The sequence below is a fragment of the Rhinatrema bivittatum genome, chromosome 3, assembly GCF_901001135.1.
Source record: "Rhinatrema bivittatum chromosome 3, aRhiBiv1.1, whole genome shotgun sequence".
In the NCBI taxonomy this organism is placed as follows: domain Eukaryota; kingdom Metazoa; phylum Chordata; class Amphibia; order Gymnophiona; family Rhinatrematidae; genus Rhinatrema; species Rhinatrema bivittatum.
Genome location: NC_042617.1, coordinates 452561348 through 452579855, shown reverse-complemented (window position 1 = coordinate 452579855; position 18508 = coordinate 452561348). Strand labels below are relative to the sequence as shown.

General features: G+C 43.4%; 1 protein-coding gene across 1 annotated transcript in view; it reads left to right on the top strand.

Moving 5' to 3' along the window:
• The window catches only part of E2F6 (E2F transcription factor 6), a 101169-nt gene that overhangs the window by 61141 nt on the left and 21520 nt on the right, over nt 1-18508 (top strand). Inside the window, exon 7 of the mRNA XM_029595913.1 lies at nt 6798-6960. Coding sequence (XP_029451773.1) covers nt 6798-6960 — 163 coding nt within the window. The remainder of the gene's footprint in view (nt 1-6797; nt 6961-18508) is intronic.

The following is an 18508-nucleotide window of genomic DNA, read 5'->3' as shown; positions in this document are numbered from 1 at the left end:
CATTCCTTTCCAAGACCGTGTCAAAGCACACTCTGTGAGGGCCATGGCGACTTCAGTAGCACACCTTCGATCGGTGCCGCTTCCTGACATCTGCAAGGCTGCCACCTGGAGTTCACTCCATACATTTGCAGCCCACTATTGTTTGGACAAAGCTGGAAGACAGGATTCCATCTTCGGCCAATCTGTCTTGCGTAACCTTTTTCCAACATGATGTACCAACACCATTCCACCCCAGTTGTTGTGCCTGTTGCACGCCCTTGGGTACATTTGGTGTAAGTCAGGACATCCTCAGCTCGGTACTCACCCATTTGTGAGGACAACCATCCTGCTTGTCCTGTGAGAAAGCAAATGTTGCTTACCTGATGTAACAGGTGTTCTCACAGGACAGCAGGATGTTAGTCCTCACGAAACCCGCCCGCCACCCCGCGGTGTTGGGTTCGTTTTTCTTTTATTTTTCGGCACTGCCTGTAGCTTTGAAACAAGACTGAAGGGAGACCCCTGCTGGCTGCAGGGTTAGTGCCGTGCTGGGCATGCCCAGTAGGGGCCAGTCAAAGTTCCTGAAACTTTGACAGAAGTTTTCCGTGGTTGGGCTCCATCCTCGATGTCACCCATTTGTGAGGACTAACATCCTGCTGTCCTGTGAGAACACCTGTTACATCAGGTAAGCAACATTTGCTTTCTTCCATAATGTCGCTGTTTGATTGAGAGAACTCAAAGAGAAGTCTAGATGCGGTGACATAAGTAGACGAAGTCATAGATATCCAAATAAATGCAATGTTGTATAACATATATTAAAAATTAAATTTATATAATATTGTAAAATTTATTTTACATTGTTATCTGAATTGAAATCAAATTTGTGGTGATGGAATTTCACATTATAATATATTTTTATATGTGTGTATGATAGATGTATGGAAGGATGAGTGTGCTAGAGAGTAATTATTGTCTAGATAGGATCTTTTAAGAAGTGTATATTTCATGAATAAATATGGGAAATTGAATGTTGATAAAATTAAGAAAGTTTTTGAGTTCTCTTTTTGGTGATGTAACTGATTATGAAGTAAGCAGGTTAGCCCGCATGCTCCTCTTAAAGGTTAAAAGCTTTGGCTATGAAGCAAGCAGGTGGTAGGCTGGCAGGCTCCCTGTAAAAGATGGAGAAGCAGTATTGCTCCTGCAACAGACAACCATAAAGGGTTGCTTTTTTTTGTTTGTTTTTTTTCCCCCAGCAGGGTTTTCTCCCAGGACCTACTCTGGTTGAATCCCTGAAAGTTAATCCTAGTACCCTATCGGATCTATGGAGCCGTTAGAGAGTAAGGGCTAACCCAGGTCTCCAAGCAGATCTGTGAAGCCTCTGGAGAGCAGTTCCTGAGTGCAGGAACCTGGCAATCCTTTGTTTTAAAGGATCTCTGTCTCTCTGTCTCTCTGTCTCTCTGTCTGTCTGTCTCTGTCTGTCTCTGTCTGTCTGTCTGTCTCTGTCTGTCTCTCTGTCTGTCTCTCTGTCTGTCTCTCTGTCTGTCTCTCTGTCTGTCTCTCTCTCTGTCTCTCTCTCTGTCTCTCTCTGTCTCTGTCTCTCTCTGTCTCTCTCTGTCTCTGTCTCTCGTCAACAGGTGGGGGCTCTTGGGAGGAGGTGAGAAACAAAAGAAAAGCCAGACTATCTGATGTTTTGTGGTTGCCCACAGATGAGAGAGCAACAAGAGTGCCTATTTAGTTCAGGGGAAGAGAAGCCCAACTCCCAATGATGCGGGGTTCCGGTTGGCTCTGGGGCACGACAGTATAATAGCTGTAATCTTGTTTACACAAAGGGCCAGTAGTTTGCTTCCCTTTCTGAAAGTTGCCAATTTCAGGAAGTGCAAAGGTAGAAATGTAGTTCCTGCAGTTCAAGGGCTAACCCCACCCTGAACGAAGATAGGGCAGGTAACATTTTAAATAAAATAATCCCCAGTAGTATGTTTAAGACATCAAACACTTTGCAGTGCACTAATTAATTTATTGATGATTAGCAGAGCATGGTTATATCTCAGAGCTTAGAAATCTTTTAGCCCGCAGCAATACAGCTCAATATCCTAAGGGGCTACAGAATGACCCTTCTGCATGAGGTAAAGAAGTGTGGAAAAGACCCAAATGGGTTGCCTCTGGCTGCATTTGTGCATTTTTTTTCTGATCACATTCTTTGTTTAGCAGCTGAGGCTTAGTTAGCTAAAGCAAGAAATATATATGAGCTCAGTGTAATTGAAATAGCTCCATATGAAGGGAACAGCAAGCACACTGGTACACTACTTAAAATTATTTACAACTAACCTAAAAGAAAATGATACACCCAAATCAGAATGTAGCCAGCTCACCTCAGCTAACACACTTGCTTATCCCAGCTGCAAGACATGCCTAAGAGTTGGTTTGCTTTAGTTAGAGAATGTTGCTGTTGGGCTGCAGGTCACTTCTCCTTCAGTGGTGGCTGGCAATTTCCGCCCCAGCAGCCCTTAAAGTGGCATGTGCAACTCACTGTCCCGCAGTATTATAGGCTCAGTATGTGATGTAATGAACCTGGAATACATACTAGAGCTGTGAAGGTTCCAGCTGTGAAGTTAAGAAGGGCCCAGCCCTGCAGAGGTCCATTGAGATGCTTTAAGTTTCCTTTGAGGCAAAGTTGAAAGCCATCATTTGTTACCTCAAGCTAGGTAAAAGCAATTGAAAGCTGAGTTATTGGTCTGATCCAGGGCAGACACCACAGGATTGGAACAATTCAGAACCATCAGGAGAAGAGAATCTGTTTTCCTTCAGGCACATGCTAGGGGCCAGCTCCAGGATAATATCCAGGGAAAGCCCCCCCCTCTTTCCCCCCAGAAGGCCCAGTAGGGCTATAAGATTCCCTGGCTGGGAATCCTTGCCCCAGAGGTTAAGGCACAAATCAAATCTTACCTAGCAGTACAGGGCCCTACATGTTCTAGTCTCTTGGGTCTCGAATAATTAAATACTCAGCCCCCCCCCCCACTGAGGCAGCCGCCAAGAGGCTGAGGGCCAATCCTAAACCCTTGTAAGGGGAATCTCCAGCCCCAGGACTTCTGGAGGAAGAGAGGGAGCTATCATTACAGGTCGATGACTCCTATATAATATACCTTTTCTAGGAAAAGGAACCAGCATACCTCTTTTCTAGGATAATGGTGTGAACGATAACACTTCCACAAATTCTTTTTGGCAATGGAAGGGGACCCTTCCCACCAGTGTTATTGAGAAGTCATCAAAGATGTCTCCCTCAAGAGCAAGGCTGCTCACTGAAATGGATATCAAAAGAAAAAGGAATGCTAGGTAATGCGATCCTTTGCTGCATTGGTCCACTAACAATCTGCCAAGCAGATGATTGATCTCAGCAGGTATGCTTAAGACTAGCACCGTGGTAGGGGGGTGGGGGGGCAATCAGCACTGAAGGACAATATATTTACCAAATGGGCCCTTTTTAGGCCGGAGTTCTGCAAGCCTCAAATTCTGGAGGCAACGGGGCCTGAGCCACATAGTATGGGGGACCCAGTCAGCCTGAATTCTACTTGGAGGGCAATAGCCTTAGCATTCTGGACAGGGGATCGGTATAATCTGGTGAGGATAATTTCAAGGACTCTTTACCTCAGAGACCCTAAGAAAGAAATAGTCCTGGCCCTTGTATTACAGGATATGGTCAAACAACACAATAAAGGGGGTCACCAGTTCCTACATGTACTCCACTGTTAGATGAAGGCAGCAGTTGAGGACATCTCTGGGGAGGCCAGGAGAGTTCCCGATGTCTGGACTTAGCAGGACCTTACCATCATATTATCATTTGTGTATCACCAGAGCCTGGCAAGCCTCTGTGGATGGGGCAACCAGGATCACTTCCCAGGAGTGCTGTCGACAGAGTAATAGCCCCAAAACTTTCACCAAGGTTGTAGTAGTGTTGCCAGCAGCCCAGCATAAGCAGAGCATTACGCCACATTCGTATGTCAGCATCTGGTTTGAGAGTCCAAGATAGCTCAGGGAGTCATCACGCCTCCAGAATAATACCCCATCACCTTTTTCGGTCAGGCTGGCTTGGGAACGAAGTGCGATAGCATTTGAATAATAAAGTACTCTGGCAAGCAGCCCCTTAAACCATCTAATGGCCACCCATGAAGGACCATTCTGGGAATGGACAAAGGAATTTGCTTGGCTAAGACTCCAAGCAGCAGGCTCAGTTCTGCAGAGATCCTTATCCAGGAATGTTTCAAGGTCTGGTTTCGTCTGTCTACCCAAGCTAGGGTAATCTTTCTGTGGAAAGCAGAGGCTCTTCCAGAACACAGCAGCAGTTGCTGACAGAAAATTTAAAACCCGGGTTTATTAAATAAGAACATAAGAAAATGCCATACTGGGTCAGACCCAAGGGTCCATCAAGCCCAGCATCCTGTTTCCAACAGTGGCCAATCCAGGCCATAAGAACCTGGCAAGTACCCAAAAACTAAGTCTATTCCATGTTACCATTGCTAATGGCAGTGGCTATTCTCTAAGTGAACTTAATAGCAGGTAATGGTCTTCTCATCCAAGAACGAACTAATCCATAGGATTCTTTTGACATACCTAATATAGAAGAACAGCCAAGCTGTTCTTGATACTTGGTGCCCAAGCTAGGATAGATGGCCTCTAGGGCCACCATACCAGAGGGATCAAGGAGGCTATAGCATTGGCTCAGCTATCATTAGGATTGCAGGTCCCAGTAGGGCTCTGGGCTCACTCTATAAGGGCACAAGCCTCATCCTGAGTAGAGGCACCTCAGCCTCATCAGAAGAAACTGATAAGGCAACAGCATGGTCATCTGTGTACCACCTTGAACATTAGAAATTGGTCTCACATTCTGAATCGGTCACTGCTTTCAAGCCAGGATTAATAAGTCAGCCCTGTCTTTCTCCATCCCAACAAGGGGAAAATTTGATATATCCCAATTGTAATGACTGGTCTAGCAGGATAAAGAAGGTAAAATTAGATCACAAAATGAAGGATTGTATTACAAAATGAAGGGATCACTCATTGCAGTCAGCACACAATGGTGATAACACCCATCTTTTCATATCCCACCCAGGAAGACATGGATGAGGCGGGTCAGGGAGTGGAAGAGTAGCCTAGTGGTTAGAGCAGTGGTCTATGAACCAGGAGACCAGGGTTCAAGTCCCACTGTTGCTCCTTGTGACCTTGGGCAAGTCAATTTACCCTCCATTGCCTCGGGTACAAACTTTTACTGTAAGTCCTGTGGAGATGAGGAAATTCGTACAGTACATGAATGTAATCCGCTTTGAAGTGCTGATAAGTGTGAAAAGTGGAATATAAAAATCTAAATTAAAAAAAAAACAAAAAACTAAGGGCATCAAGTGAGGCATGACTGACAGTGCCCTCCTTCTGCTGTCTGTCCTGCCCTCATCTGAAATTTTCTTGCTCAGAACTGGTCCCAGTACCCCATAGTAGATGTTCAAGAAAAGGGTATAAAGGGGATTTCTAATAGTTTCAATGCTTTGGCAGTAGGCTACTGGTTTTGACGAAGGCCACACCTTTCTTTATAGCCCTAGGTGAGGTCATGAAAAAGTTGTGTCCTCTGTCTCAGCTGTGGAGGAGGGAAATCCCAATTATAATGACGGGTCTAGCAGTATTCGAGGAAAGTAAATTATCAGATAAGTATAATTTTACCTTACTTCTTGCCTGTGAACTGGCAAAGAGTGTCAGGGATTAAGTAATACACACAATTTTACCTGCGGATTGCAGAAGTAGTGCTGGAGTCAGGGACAGGATGCCAGGATTGAACGATACATTAATTTTGAGCAGAAAAGTTATCTGCAGACAAAGTAGGAACAGAATTCTGTGGGTGGTAATTTTATTAGGCATTAATCAAAGCAAAGGTACCTGGGTACTCTAGCTTTGATTTATGGGGCAAACCCCATGGGTAAAATGTACCCACACAGTTTGCACCAGGGAAGATAACTTTCAAACAAATGCGCATGGTGGCATATATGCATATATTTGGCCATGCTTAGTTTTACCATAGTATTTTATAATCCATGTGCATCATAAAATATGCATATTTTTACACACGTGTGAGTATATGCAGTATTGAAAACAAGTATTTCAATACATTAAGCACATCTACTTTTTTAATCTATTTAAAAAAAATATGTGCATATATTTTATGCAGGAAAATAAAGTGGGGTTTGCATTAGTCAGTATATTTTAAAACATAGGAGTGTAAGTGAAATTACCAGTTTTTCCCAATTACTTCACCAGTTCACCCAATCCTGGTTCTTCAGATCTCCCACCTGGCCAACAGGACACAAATGCGTTTAATATCACTTAACACAAGATAATTAGCAGTTGTAAAATTATTCGAGTAAGTTGGCAAACCTATGTGTGCAGCTGTCTTATAAAAAAAAAAAAGCAACTTACAAGCATAAATATTGGCCCCGCCCTAGACTGCCCCCCCCCCTATGTGTGTGCAAAAGTGAAAATGTTTGAGGTTTATAAAAATAGCATGTATGCAAGTAGATGCTATGTATGCATGTATATGCTAATGTTTATGCACCCTTGTCTTTGAAAATTCACTCTTAAGTGCACAGTTTTGATTTATCCCTTTCTGTTCATTTTCTCATTGAGGATTTTAAAAATTTCGGGGAAATTTAGCCTCAGAAAGAAGCAAACTACCCATCTGTGTATCTAATTGTGAAGAAGTTTTGAATAGAGACTTTGTATAAATAAGCATAGCTATTTAATATATGTATTATTTTTAAGAGGATGTATGTTTTGGAATTTTACAGGATTGCATAAGAATACATATAAAGAGCACAAAGGGACCAATTGATGTGTATTTGTGTGAGATGCAACAGAATAGCCCAGATTCCAAGACCTTTGAAGATCTAGCTGCCACATTAAAATCTGAAACGAAAATGGAAACAGAAGCATCAGAACCCCTTAATGAAGGTAAAAATGCAGCTTGTTGCAAGCTGAGAAAATATTATGTATCATTAAGGATCCTACTTGTATTTAATAGGGTCAGTTCATAGTACTTGATTATATCTTTTAGTACCTCTTGTAAATTGTACAGATCCAATCCTATACATTTTTCATCTTGCATAATTTGTGTATTTAACTTTTTAATCAAAAGGCCACGCCCATTTTTTATTTATTTTTTAATCATGAGGCAATATGATCTTTGCATGGGGTTTTAATGAGGTTCAGCCTGATTGACTGATTCATAGTGGTAAAAGTGGCTAAGCAAGAGATACTTTCAAACATTTTAAACTCTAATCTGTCTTCAGGAATAACAGGGATTTTTTAAAATATTTGTTTAATTGCCACAGTTTTTCTTTCTTTTCATGTCACTATTACGCAGGGCTTCCTTTGTAGACAAGGAAGTGAAACACAAGGGGGAGGAGAGCAGAGTGGAAGGAAGTTAGGTTGGGGCCAGGACCCAGTGTGCTGGGGAGGGGCCAGATATGAAGACATGAGCACACTCCGTACTAGCAGCAGCAGTGCAGCTGACAGGACTTCACCTAGTTTCTCTGTTCCCTTTCTCATCCTCTTTCATAGGGGCCGCTTCAATACAATGCACTAGCCACTGCGTATGGCTTAACATGCAATTGGACGTGCATTTTGGACACGCGTCCATAACCTCCAATCCAATAAGGGGATTAGCACGTCCAAAATGCGCATCCAAATCTCTGCATAGCTAACAGCGCTCATCACATGGAAATCCATGTAGATGAGGCTATTAGCTAAATCCCATAATTCAGTAAATTTTCCACACTGCCAATGCACCCTTACAATCAGGCCGATACAGTACAGTGCGCCTTATTCAGTAAGGGGCGGAAAACGCGCGTCCAACCCGCCGAACCTAATAGCACCCTCAACATGCAAATGCATGTTGATGGTCCTATTAGGTATTCACGCGCGATTCAGAAAGTAAAATGTACAGCCAAGCCGCACATTTTACTTTCAGAAATTAGCGCCTACCCAAAGGTAGGCGCTAATTTCTTCCGGCACCGGGAAAGTGCACAGAAAAGCAGTAAAAACTGCTTTTCTGTGCACCCTCCGACTTAATATCATGGAGATATTAAGTCGGAGGCCCCAAAGAGTAAAACAGGACGCTCAATTTTGCCGGCGTCCGGTTTCCGAGCCCATGGTTGTCAGCAGGCTCGAGAACCGACGCCGGCAAAATTGAGCGTCTGCTGTCAAACCCGCTGACAGCCGCTGCTCCTGTCAAAAAGGAGGCGCTAGGGACGCGCTAGTGTCCCTAGCGCCTCCTTTTGCCCATTTCTACCGCCGGGCCTCATTTAAATACTGTATCGCGCGCACACTCTCCCGTGGACTTTACTGAATCTGCCTGAATGTGCCCCGGGGCTGGTGTAAAGGAATGCTATGCTCAAGGGCGTATTGGAAAAAAAGAAAGTCTGCTTTCTGAGATTCCTCCTGATAGTATTATAGTGATACTATGTAGGAGGAACCAAATAAAGCAGTATTTAAAAAACAAAAAAAAAAATTGAAAAAAAATTTTGGATGTCCAATACACACGCAGCATACACAGTCCAGGCCATGTATCTTGTGCGTGTAGATGCTGGTAGCAGGAGAAAACGAACGCTAGTAGATTGAACATCTGTTTTCCCAACCGGCCTGACAGCCACCTCTCCTATACACCTGATTCCTGTTTTGAAATATTTTATTGGTGTTCGGAGACTTTCTAATTTTTATGAGTTATTGGATATTATTCTATTCAGTTGTTTTGAAACATGTATTCTCTTTATTAGTATAGTTTTACAATTATTATTTTATAGCTTTTGAGGAATGTATAAACAGAAATGCGCAGACAAAAACTGAACTGGAAAGTGCAAGAAGCCAAACTCTGTATGCAGTGCAACAATGGAAAAACAAAAACATTAGCTTTATGGTTTCTTTATTGAAAGTCTGTCTGTGTTCCGCTTGTGTGATCCAGGTAAGGGTATTCTGCAGGCGTGTAGTTTCTGTGTAGGGATCTATAGCAGCTTGGCTTGTTCTGTTTTCCTATTAAGTGCACTGTTTAGGGCCTGGTTTAATATTTGTAGTATTGCCATGTCATAGGTTGGGTGGTGGTTGTATGAGTGTTCCATAATACAAGTGTAACTTTGTTCGATTGGGTTGTGTGCATTATTGAAGATCCTGGTAGGTGCTATATTTCTGTTTCCATTTTTCCTGGTTTGCACTGTATGCAGAGAGGCTTTTTTGGGTTTCCATTCCAGTTTGTGTCCATGTTTCTAATTTGTGGTCTTTCTGTATTTGGTGAAACTTTTGTGTGTATGACTGAGGTGAGGTATTTTACTAGCATGAGGCATTTGTATCAGTCATATTTGTTATGTTTTCTCAATGGGCCATACATTTAGTGGTGGACTGCTGTCGTTTCTTAATAAAGGCTATTGTGCCTGGTAGTAGGGAAAGTTTGTGTTACTAAGGTGACACTAAAATATATTTTTTTTGTATGGTGAGTTGTACAGGGAATGTCCTAGTTCTGTTGTGCACCCATTGTTGGGGTCAGGGGATTCCTGTGGATATAGAGTGAATGTTTATTTTTAGCCCCGTGACAGTCATGTGTACAGTGTGTCACATGTGAGAACCATCTGTCTGGTGTGTCCCAATAGCAAAACATTTGAGAACCACTGCAGTAGAGGGAGGAGTGGCCTTGAAGGATGCACATGATAGGAGAATTGAGCCATCCTTAAGCAAACATTTGAAGCATCAGCAATGACGTTTTGCAGATAGCTTCTTGTTGTTCCCTGGTGGCTCACTCTTGTTTACTTCTCTCTCAGGAAGTCTATAAATCTGGTGTGAATTCCAGGGCGGTGATGGAGCCAGCAGATGCGGGCTGCAATTTGGTCTGCACCTCAGCCAGAGGGGTGGCTTTGGTAATAGCGGCCAGGTGTCAGTTATGGCTGAGAAATTGGTCGGCCGATACAATCTCCAAATCTAACTTTACGAAGTTAACCTTTAAAGGCTCACTCGTGTTTGGGAGCAAGTTCGAGAAAATGGCCAATAAGTGGGGTGATTTCCCGGTTCCTCTGTTACCAGAGGATAAGAAGCAGATGCAGCCATCCTTTAGCATGAGAAGTCGTGCTAGGGGATCAAAACATTTTTGACCCTACAGATTAGCAGCCTTTCAGAGGACTCGACCTTTTGGTAGGTCCTTTCATCTCAAACAGCCCAGACGGGCGCAGGCTCAGGTAGTAACACCCCCCTGAGCCTCCCAATGAAGGTATGCCGACCCACCCCCGGGAACAGGAGCTAGGAGGTCACCGCTCTCTCTTTTATCAGAGGTGCGTCGAAATCACATCAGACCAGTAGGTCCTGAAGGTGATTCAAGATAGATATATGCTGGAGTTTCGCAGTGTTCCTTGGGACATGTTCATGGTGGTTCCCTGCCACTCCCCACTGAAGAGGCAGGCAGTGGAGTGTACATTGTTAAGGCTCCTAGGTCTGAGGGCTGTGGATTCAGTGCCCATGTGTCAAGAAAATACAGGCCGATATTCCATTTATTTTGTTGTTCCCGAGAAGGAGGGCTCTTTTCATCCCATCCTGGATCTCAAAGGAGTCAACTGTCATTTGCGGGTGACTCATTTTTGCATGGAAACCTTGCACTCAGTGATAATGGTCGTGCCGTCAGGAGAGTTTCTGATGTCCTTGGATCTGTCTGAGACGTACCTGCATATTCCCATCTGGCTAGAGCATCAACATTTTCTGCGGTTTTGGAATGTCGTCAGTTTTGAATGCTACCTTTTGGTCTGGCCACCATTTTCCAAGGTTGTGGTAGTGGCGTCAGAGTTGTGAGGATGGAATTCTGGTCCACCCGTACTTGGATGACTGGCTAATTCAGGCCAGGACTCTGGAAGAGAGCCTCTTGGTGTCGTGCAAGGTGATCTCCTTGTTGCAAGAGCTTGGTTGGGCGGTGAACCTGGCCAAGAACAGTCTTCATCCATGTCAGTCGCTAGGGTATCTCTGTGTTCGATTCGACATGGAGTAGGGCAAGTTGTTCCTGCCGGAGGGTCGTATTCAGAAATTGATGGCGCAGATGGGTCTGTAGATGACCACAATATGCCTTATAGTGTGGTCCTATATAAGTGCTTGGATTGGTGGCAACCCTGGAAGTGGTGCTGTGGGTGAGGACGCATATGCATCCTCTTCAGTGCTCTCTGCTGTCTCGTTGGAGTCCACATACTCAGGTCTGTTTGATTCAGCTTCACCTGCCAATAAAGGTCTGCACTCACCTGCAGTGGTGGTTAAAGGCTGATCATCTGAGAAATGGGGTTTCCCTAAGCTAACTGGACTGGCTGATACTGAGGCAGATGTGAGCCTACAGGGTTGGGGGGCATGCTGTCAGGAGCTGACAGCGCAAGGGTGCTGGAGTGTAGAAGTCTCTCTGGAGTATCAATCTGCTGGAAGCCTGTGGGGTCCAGTTGGCATGCTTGTTGTTTGGTGACAGATTGCAGAGTCAAGTGGACTGAATGTCTGACAATGCAACTACAGTAGCTTATATCCGTCAGCAGGGAGGAACCAAGGCCAGCAAGTGTTGCAGGAAATAGCCCAGCTTATGGAATGGGTAGAACTGCATCTTCAGGAGATCTCAGCCTTGCATATAGCAGGAAAAGACAATGTAAGAGCAGACTTTCTCAGCAGACTGTCCGGACCCAGGAGAATAGGAATTGTTGGATGAGGCTTTTCAACTGATAGTGGATCTCTGGGGCGTTCCATTTCTGGACCTGCTGGCAACTCCTTGCACTGCAAATATTCTGCGTTTCTTCAGTCTCGGGAGAGATCCAAAGTCCCTGGGCATTGATGCCCTTGCGCAGGTGTGGCTGGAGGGCAAGCTGCTGTATGCCTTCCCCCCGCCACCTTCCTACCACCCCACCCCCCCATGGCCCATGTTGGGCAGGATGATTCAGAAGATCGAGAGTCACAGGGGGATGGTGCTTTTGGTGGCACCAGATTGGCCCAGGAGTCCATGGTAATAAGATCTGCAAAGACTCCTGGTGGACTACTTCCTTTGGTTTCCAGCACACAGGGATATACTGCAGCAGGGGTCTGTTCTTCATGAAAATCCAAATCAATTTTGTCTTGCGATTTGGCCCTTGAGAGGGCTCTGTTGCTGAAGCATGGATATTCTATTGTGGTGATTGCTACCTTTCTATGAGAGAGAAAGTTCTTCACTTCTTTAGCCCTATGTGTGGGTTTGAGTGTTTGAGGGGTGGTTCTTGTTCGATTTTGGAATTTTTGCAGGATGGATTGAATAAAGGGGTTGCCTGTTTCAGGAGTCAAGTGAAGAACATAAGAACATGCCATACTAGGTCAGACCAAAGGTCCATCAAGCCCAGCATCCTGTTTCCAACAGTGGCCAATCCAGGCCGTAAGAACCTGGCAAGTACCCAAAAACTAAGTCTATTCCATGCTACTGTTGCTAGTAATAGCAGTGGCTATTTTCTAAATCAACTTAATAGCTGGTAATGGACTTCTCCTCCAAGAACTTATCCAATCCTTTTTTAAACACAGCTATACTAACTGCACTAACCACATCCTCTGGCAACAAATTCCAGAGTTTAATTGTGCGTTGAGTAAAAAAGAACTTTCTCTGATTAGTTTTAAATGTGCCACATGCTAAATTCATGGAGGGTTAAAGGGGCACTTAGAGAAGATAAGGCCATCGTGGAAAGATTAAATGATTTTTGCTTCGGTGTTTACTGAAGAGGATGTTGGGGAGGTACCCTTACTGGAGAAGGTTTTAATGGGCAATGATTCAGATGGACTGAATCAAATCACGGTGAACCTAGAAGATGTGGTAGACCTGATTGACAAACTGAAGAGTAGTAAATCACCTGGACCAGATGATATACACCCCAGAGTTCTGAAGGAACTAAAAAATGAAATTTCAGACCTATTAGTAAAAATTTGTAACCTATCATTAAAATCATCCATTGTACCTGAAGACTGGAGGATAGCTAATGTAACCCAATATTTAAAAAGGGCCCCAGGGGCGATCAGGAAACTACAGACCGGTTAGCCTGACTTCAGTGCCAGGAAAAATAGTGGAAAGTGTTCTAAACATCAAAATCACAGAACATATAGAAAGACATGGTTTAATGGAACAAAGTCAACATGGCTTTACCCAAGGCAAGTCTTGCCTCACAAATCTGCTTCACTTTTTTGAAGGAGTTAATAAACATGTGGATAAAGGTGAACCGGTAGATGTAGTATACTTGGATTTTCAGAAGGTGTTTGACAAAGTTCCTCATTAGAGGCTTCTAGGAAAAGTAAAAAGTCATGGGATTGGTGGCGATGTCCTTTCGTGGATTGCAAACTGGCTAAAAGGCAGGAAACAGAGTAGGATTAAATGGACAATTTTCTCAGTGGAAGGGAGTGGGCAGTGGAGTGCCTCAGGGATCTGTATTGGGACCCTTACTTTTCAATATATTTATAAATGATCTGGAAAGAAATATGACGAGTGAGATAATCAAATCTGCAGATGATACAAAATTGTTCAGAGTAGTTAAATCACAAGCAGATTGTGATAAATTGCAGGAAGACCTTGTGAGACTGGAAAATTGGGCATCAAAATGGCAGATGAAATTTATTGTGGATAAGTGCAAGGTGATGCATATAGGGAAAAATAACCCATGCTGTAATTACACAATGTTGGGTTCCATATTAGGTGCTACAACCCAAGAAAGAGATCTAGGCATCATAGTGGATTACATATTGAAATCGTCGATTCAGTGTGCTGCGGCAGTAAAAATAAAAAACAAAACAAAAAAAAAAAATGTTGGGAATTATTAGAAAGGGAATGGTGAATAAAACGGAAAATGTCCTAATGCCTCTGTAACCGCTCCATGGTGACGGACCCAAAAAACAGACGAAGACTGTCTGAAAAAGCCGTGAGGAATAGCCGAAAGTCCTTAAAAAATCTGTTTATTAATTAAATGATTGCCCTATCATTTAATTAATAAACATTTGCAGGTCAATAGAGTAAAGTGCGGCCACAGTTACTCTGCTCCTAACCCGCTTTCTACTCACTTTTCGGCCGCGTTAGTCCAACCCGTGATACACTATCCCCTTTAACCCATTCTTACCGCCTCTTTAAATCACTGGGTAACCCCTTCCGCCCACAGCATGTATATTAGATGTAAACGATCGAATTAGCTATTCCCTCCCATACAGTAACGCACGCCCCGACTATCGCTTTTTTAACCTGCCGTTTTGCCGCGCGTTTAACCTGCTAACTTACCGCCTACCCTTACCCCTGCATTAGAGACAGGGGTAAGGGTAGGCGGCAAACTTTCCCCCAGCCCCGCTCACCTGCCCTGGCCGCGTCCATGGGTGCTGGTCTTCGGGGCAGCCCCAGTCCTCTCCCCTCTTCCCGAAGCAGCGAAAGCAGGAAAAAGCGAAAAAAAAAGTAGCAACGAAGCGACTTACTTTTCTTGTAGCCCTCCTCCGGAGACGGACATCGGCGGAGACGGACCGCTGCTCCCCTGCCTCCCGGAGGCAGCTGCCGGCGAAGATGAATGCCTGCATGGGCGAAAGCGGCCCCTGTGCATGCAATTGGGCCGCTCAAAGCGTGACGTCACGACGTTTGGCATCACGGCATGTGACGTCATGTCTTGAGCGGCCAAATTGCACGCACAGGGGCTGCTTTCACCCGTGCAGGCATCCATCTTCGCCGGCGGGGCCACTTTCGCTGCCGGCTGCCCCCCCCGGGAGGCAGGGGAGCCACAGTCCATCTCCGCCGAAATAAGGGGAATGGAACAGCTCCCCTATGAGGAAAGACTAAAGAGGTTAGGACTTTTCAGCTTGGAGAAGAGACGGCTGAGGGGGGGATATGATAGAGGTGTTTAAAATCATGAGAGGTCTAGAATGGGTAGATGTGAATCGGTTATTTATTCTTTCGGATAATAGACTAGGGGGCACTCCATGAAGTTAGCATGGGGCACATTTAAAACTAATCAGAGAAAGTTCTTTTTTTACTCAACGCACAATTAAACTCTGGAATTTGTTGCCGGAGGATGTGGTTAGTGCAGTGAGTATAGGTGTAAGTTCTTGGAGAAGTCCATTACTTGATATTAATTAAGTTGACTTAGAAAATAGCCACTGCTATTACTAGCTACGGTAACATGGAGTAGTCTTAGTTTTTGGGTACTTGCCAGGTTCTTATGGCCTGGATTGGCCTCTGTTGGAAACAGGATGCTGGGCTTGATGGACCCCTGGTCTGACCCAGTATGGCATGTTCTTATGTTTATCCGAAAGAGTAAATTACTGATTCACATTAACCCATTCTAGACCTCATGATTTTAAACACTTCTATCATATCCCCCCTCAGCCATCTCTTCTCCAAGCTGAAAAGTCCTAACCTCTTTAGTCTTTCCTCGTAGGGGAACTGTTCCATTCCCTTTATCATTTCGGTCGCCTTTCTCTGTACTTCTCCATTGCAACTATATCTTTTTTGAGGTGCGGCAACCAGAATTGTACACAGTATTCAAGGTGCAGTCTCACCATGGAGCGATACAGAGGCATATTGATATTTTCCATTTTATTCTCCATTCCCTTTCTAATAATTCCCAACATTGTTTGCTTTTTTGACTGCCACAGCACACTGAACCGATGAATTCAATTTGTTATTCACTATGACGCCTAGATCTTTCTTGGGTGGTAGCTCCTAATATGGAACCTAACATTGTGTAACTATAGCATGGGTTATTTTTCTCTATGCATCACCTTGCACTTATCCACATTAAATTTCATCTGCCATTTTGGATGTCCAATTTTCTAGTCTCAGAAGGTCTTCCTGCAATTTGTCACAATCTGCTTGTGATTCAACTACTGTGAACAATTTTGTCATCTGCAAATTTGATTACCTCACTTGTCGTATTTCTTTCCAGATCATTTATAAATATATTGAAAAGTACGGGTCCCAATACAGATCCCTGAAGCACTCCACTGCCCACTCCCACTGAGAAAATTGGCCATTTAATCCTATTCTGTTTCCTGTCTTTTAGCCAGTTTGTAATCCACGAAAGGACATCGCCACCTATCCCATGACTTTTTACTTTTCCTAAAAGCCTCTCATGAGGAATTTTGTCAAACCCCTTCTGAAAATCCAATTATACTAAATATACCGTTTCACCTTTATCCACATGTTTATTAACTCCTTCTTCAAAAAAGTGAAGCAGATTTGTGAGGCAAGATTTGCCTTGGGTAAAGCCTTGCTGACTTTGTTCCATTAAACCATGTCTTTCTATATGTTCTGTGATTTTGATTTTTAGAACACTTTCCACTATTTTTCCTGGCACTGAAGTCAGGCTAACTGGTCTGTAGTTTCCCGGATCGCCCCTGGAGCCCTTTTTAAATATTGGAATACCTCCAGACTTCAGGTACAATGGATGATTTTAATGATAGGTTACAAAAATTTTTACTAATAGGACTGAATTTCATTTTTTAGTTCCTTCAGAACCCTGGGGTGTATACCATCCGGTCCAGGTGATTACTACTCTTCAGTTTGTCAATCAGGCCTACCACATCTTCTAGGTTCACCTTGATTTGGTTCAGTCCATCTGAATCATTACCCATGAAACCTTCTCTGATACAGGTATCTCCCCAACATACTCTTCAGTAAACACTGAAGCAAAGAAATCATTTAATCTTTCCGCCATGGCCTTATCTTCTCTAATTGCCCCTTTAACACCTCGATAATCTAACGGTCCAATTGACTCCCTCACAGGCTTTTTGCTTCAGATATATTTTAAAAGTTTTTACTGTGAGTTTTTGCCTCTATGGCCAACTTCTTTTCAAATTCTCTCTTAGCCTGTCTTATCAATGTCTTACATTTAACTTGCCAACGCTTATGCATTATCCTATTTTCTTCTGTTGGATCCTTCTTCCAATTTTTGAATGAAGATCTTTTGTCTAAAATAGCTTGTTTCACCTCCCCTTTTAACCATACTGGTGATAGTTTTGCCTTCTTTCCACCTTTCTTAATGTGTGGAATACATCTGGACTGTGCTTCTAGGATGGTATTTTTTAACAATGACCATGCCTCTTCCACACTTTATTTACCTTTGTAGCTGCTCCTTTCAGTTTTTTCTAACAATTTTTCTCATTTTATCAAAGTTTCCCTTTTGAAAGTTTAGCACTAGAGCCGTGGATTTGCTTACTGTCCCCCCTTCCATTCATTAATTCAAATTTGATATTATGATCACTTTTGCCAAGCGGCCCCACCACCGTTACCTCTCTCACCAAATCCTGTGCTCCACTAAGAATTAGATTTAAAATTGCTCCCTCTTGTTGGTTCCTGAACCAATTGCTCCATAAAATTTTAATTTATTCCATCCAGGAACTTTCTATCTCTAGCATGTACCGATGATACATTTACCCAGTCAGTATTGGGGTAATTGAAGTCTCCCATTATTACCGCACTACCAATTTGGTTACGTTCCCTAATTTCTCTTAGCATTTCACTGTCCATCTCATTTTGACCAGGTGGACGGTAGTATACTCCTATCACTATAGTCTTCCCCAACACACAAGGGATTTCTACCCATAAAGATTCGATTGTGCATTTAGTCTCATGCAGGATGTTTATCCTGTTGGACTCTATGCCATCCCAGACATAAAGTGCCACACCGCTTCCCGGGTGCTCCTCTCTGTCATTGCGATATAATTTGTACCCCGATATAGCACTGTCCCATTGGTTTATCCTCCTTCCACCATGTCTCTGAGATGCCAATTAAGGCTGTCATCATTCACTGTAATAAATTCTAATTCTCCCAGCTTACTTCTTAGACTTCTGGCATTAGCATACAAACATTTCAAAGTTTGTTTTTTGTTTGTATTTTCATTCTGCTTTTTAATTGATAGGGATAAGTTAGAATTTTTTAGCTTAGGTGAGTTTTTAGTTACAGGCACTTGGACTAGTTTTCTTATTGGAACCTCACTGTCGGGATGCCCTAATTCTAATGCAACATTAGTATCCTTTGAAGATACCTCCCTCCGAACCATGCACTGCTGAGTGACTGTCGGCTTTCCCCTTAGAGCAGCTTTTAAACTAGAACAATCTCCTTTTTAAAGGTTAGCGCCAGCAGTCTGGTTCCACCCTGGATAAGGTGGAGCCCATTCCTTCAGAAGAGACTCCCCCTTCCCCAAAAGGTTCTCCAGTTCCTTACAAAACTGAATCCCTCTTCCTTGCACCATCGTCTCATCCATGCATTGAGACTCCGGAGCTCTGCCTAACTTCAATTAGTCAGCCAGAGTGACTCACTGCTCTCTTGATTAACAAATGTTGGTATCTAATCAAATCACACTACCTTAACACCTTTCCAAGGTGAGTGCTGAACTTTTCAACCTTTTTACTTAGGTATACACTGCTCCTAGCTTATTTCTAGCTTCTGACTACTTCTTTTTTTTTTTTTCATGTACACTCTGTCTGCTTATTAGCTCCCTTACAGACTATTAAAAATAAACACACTAA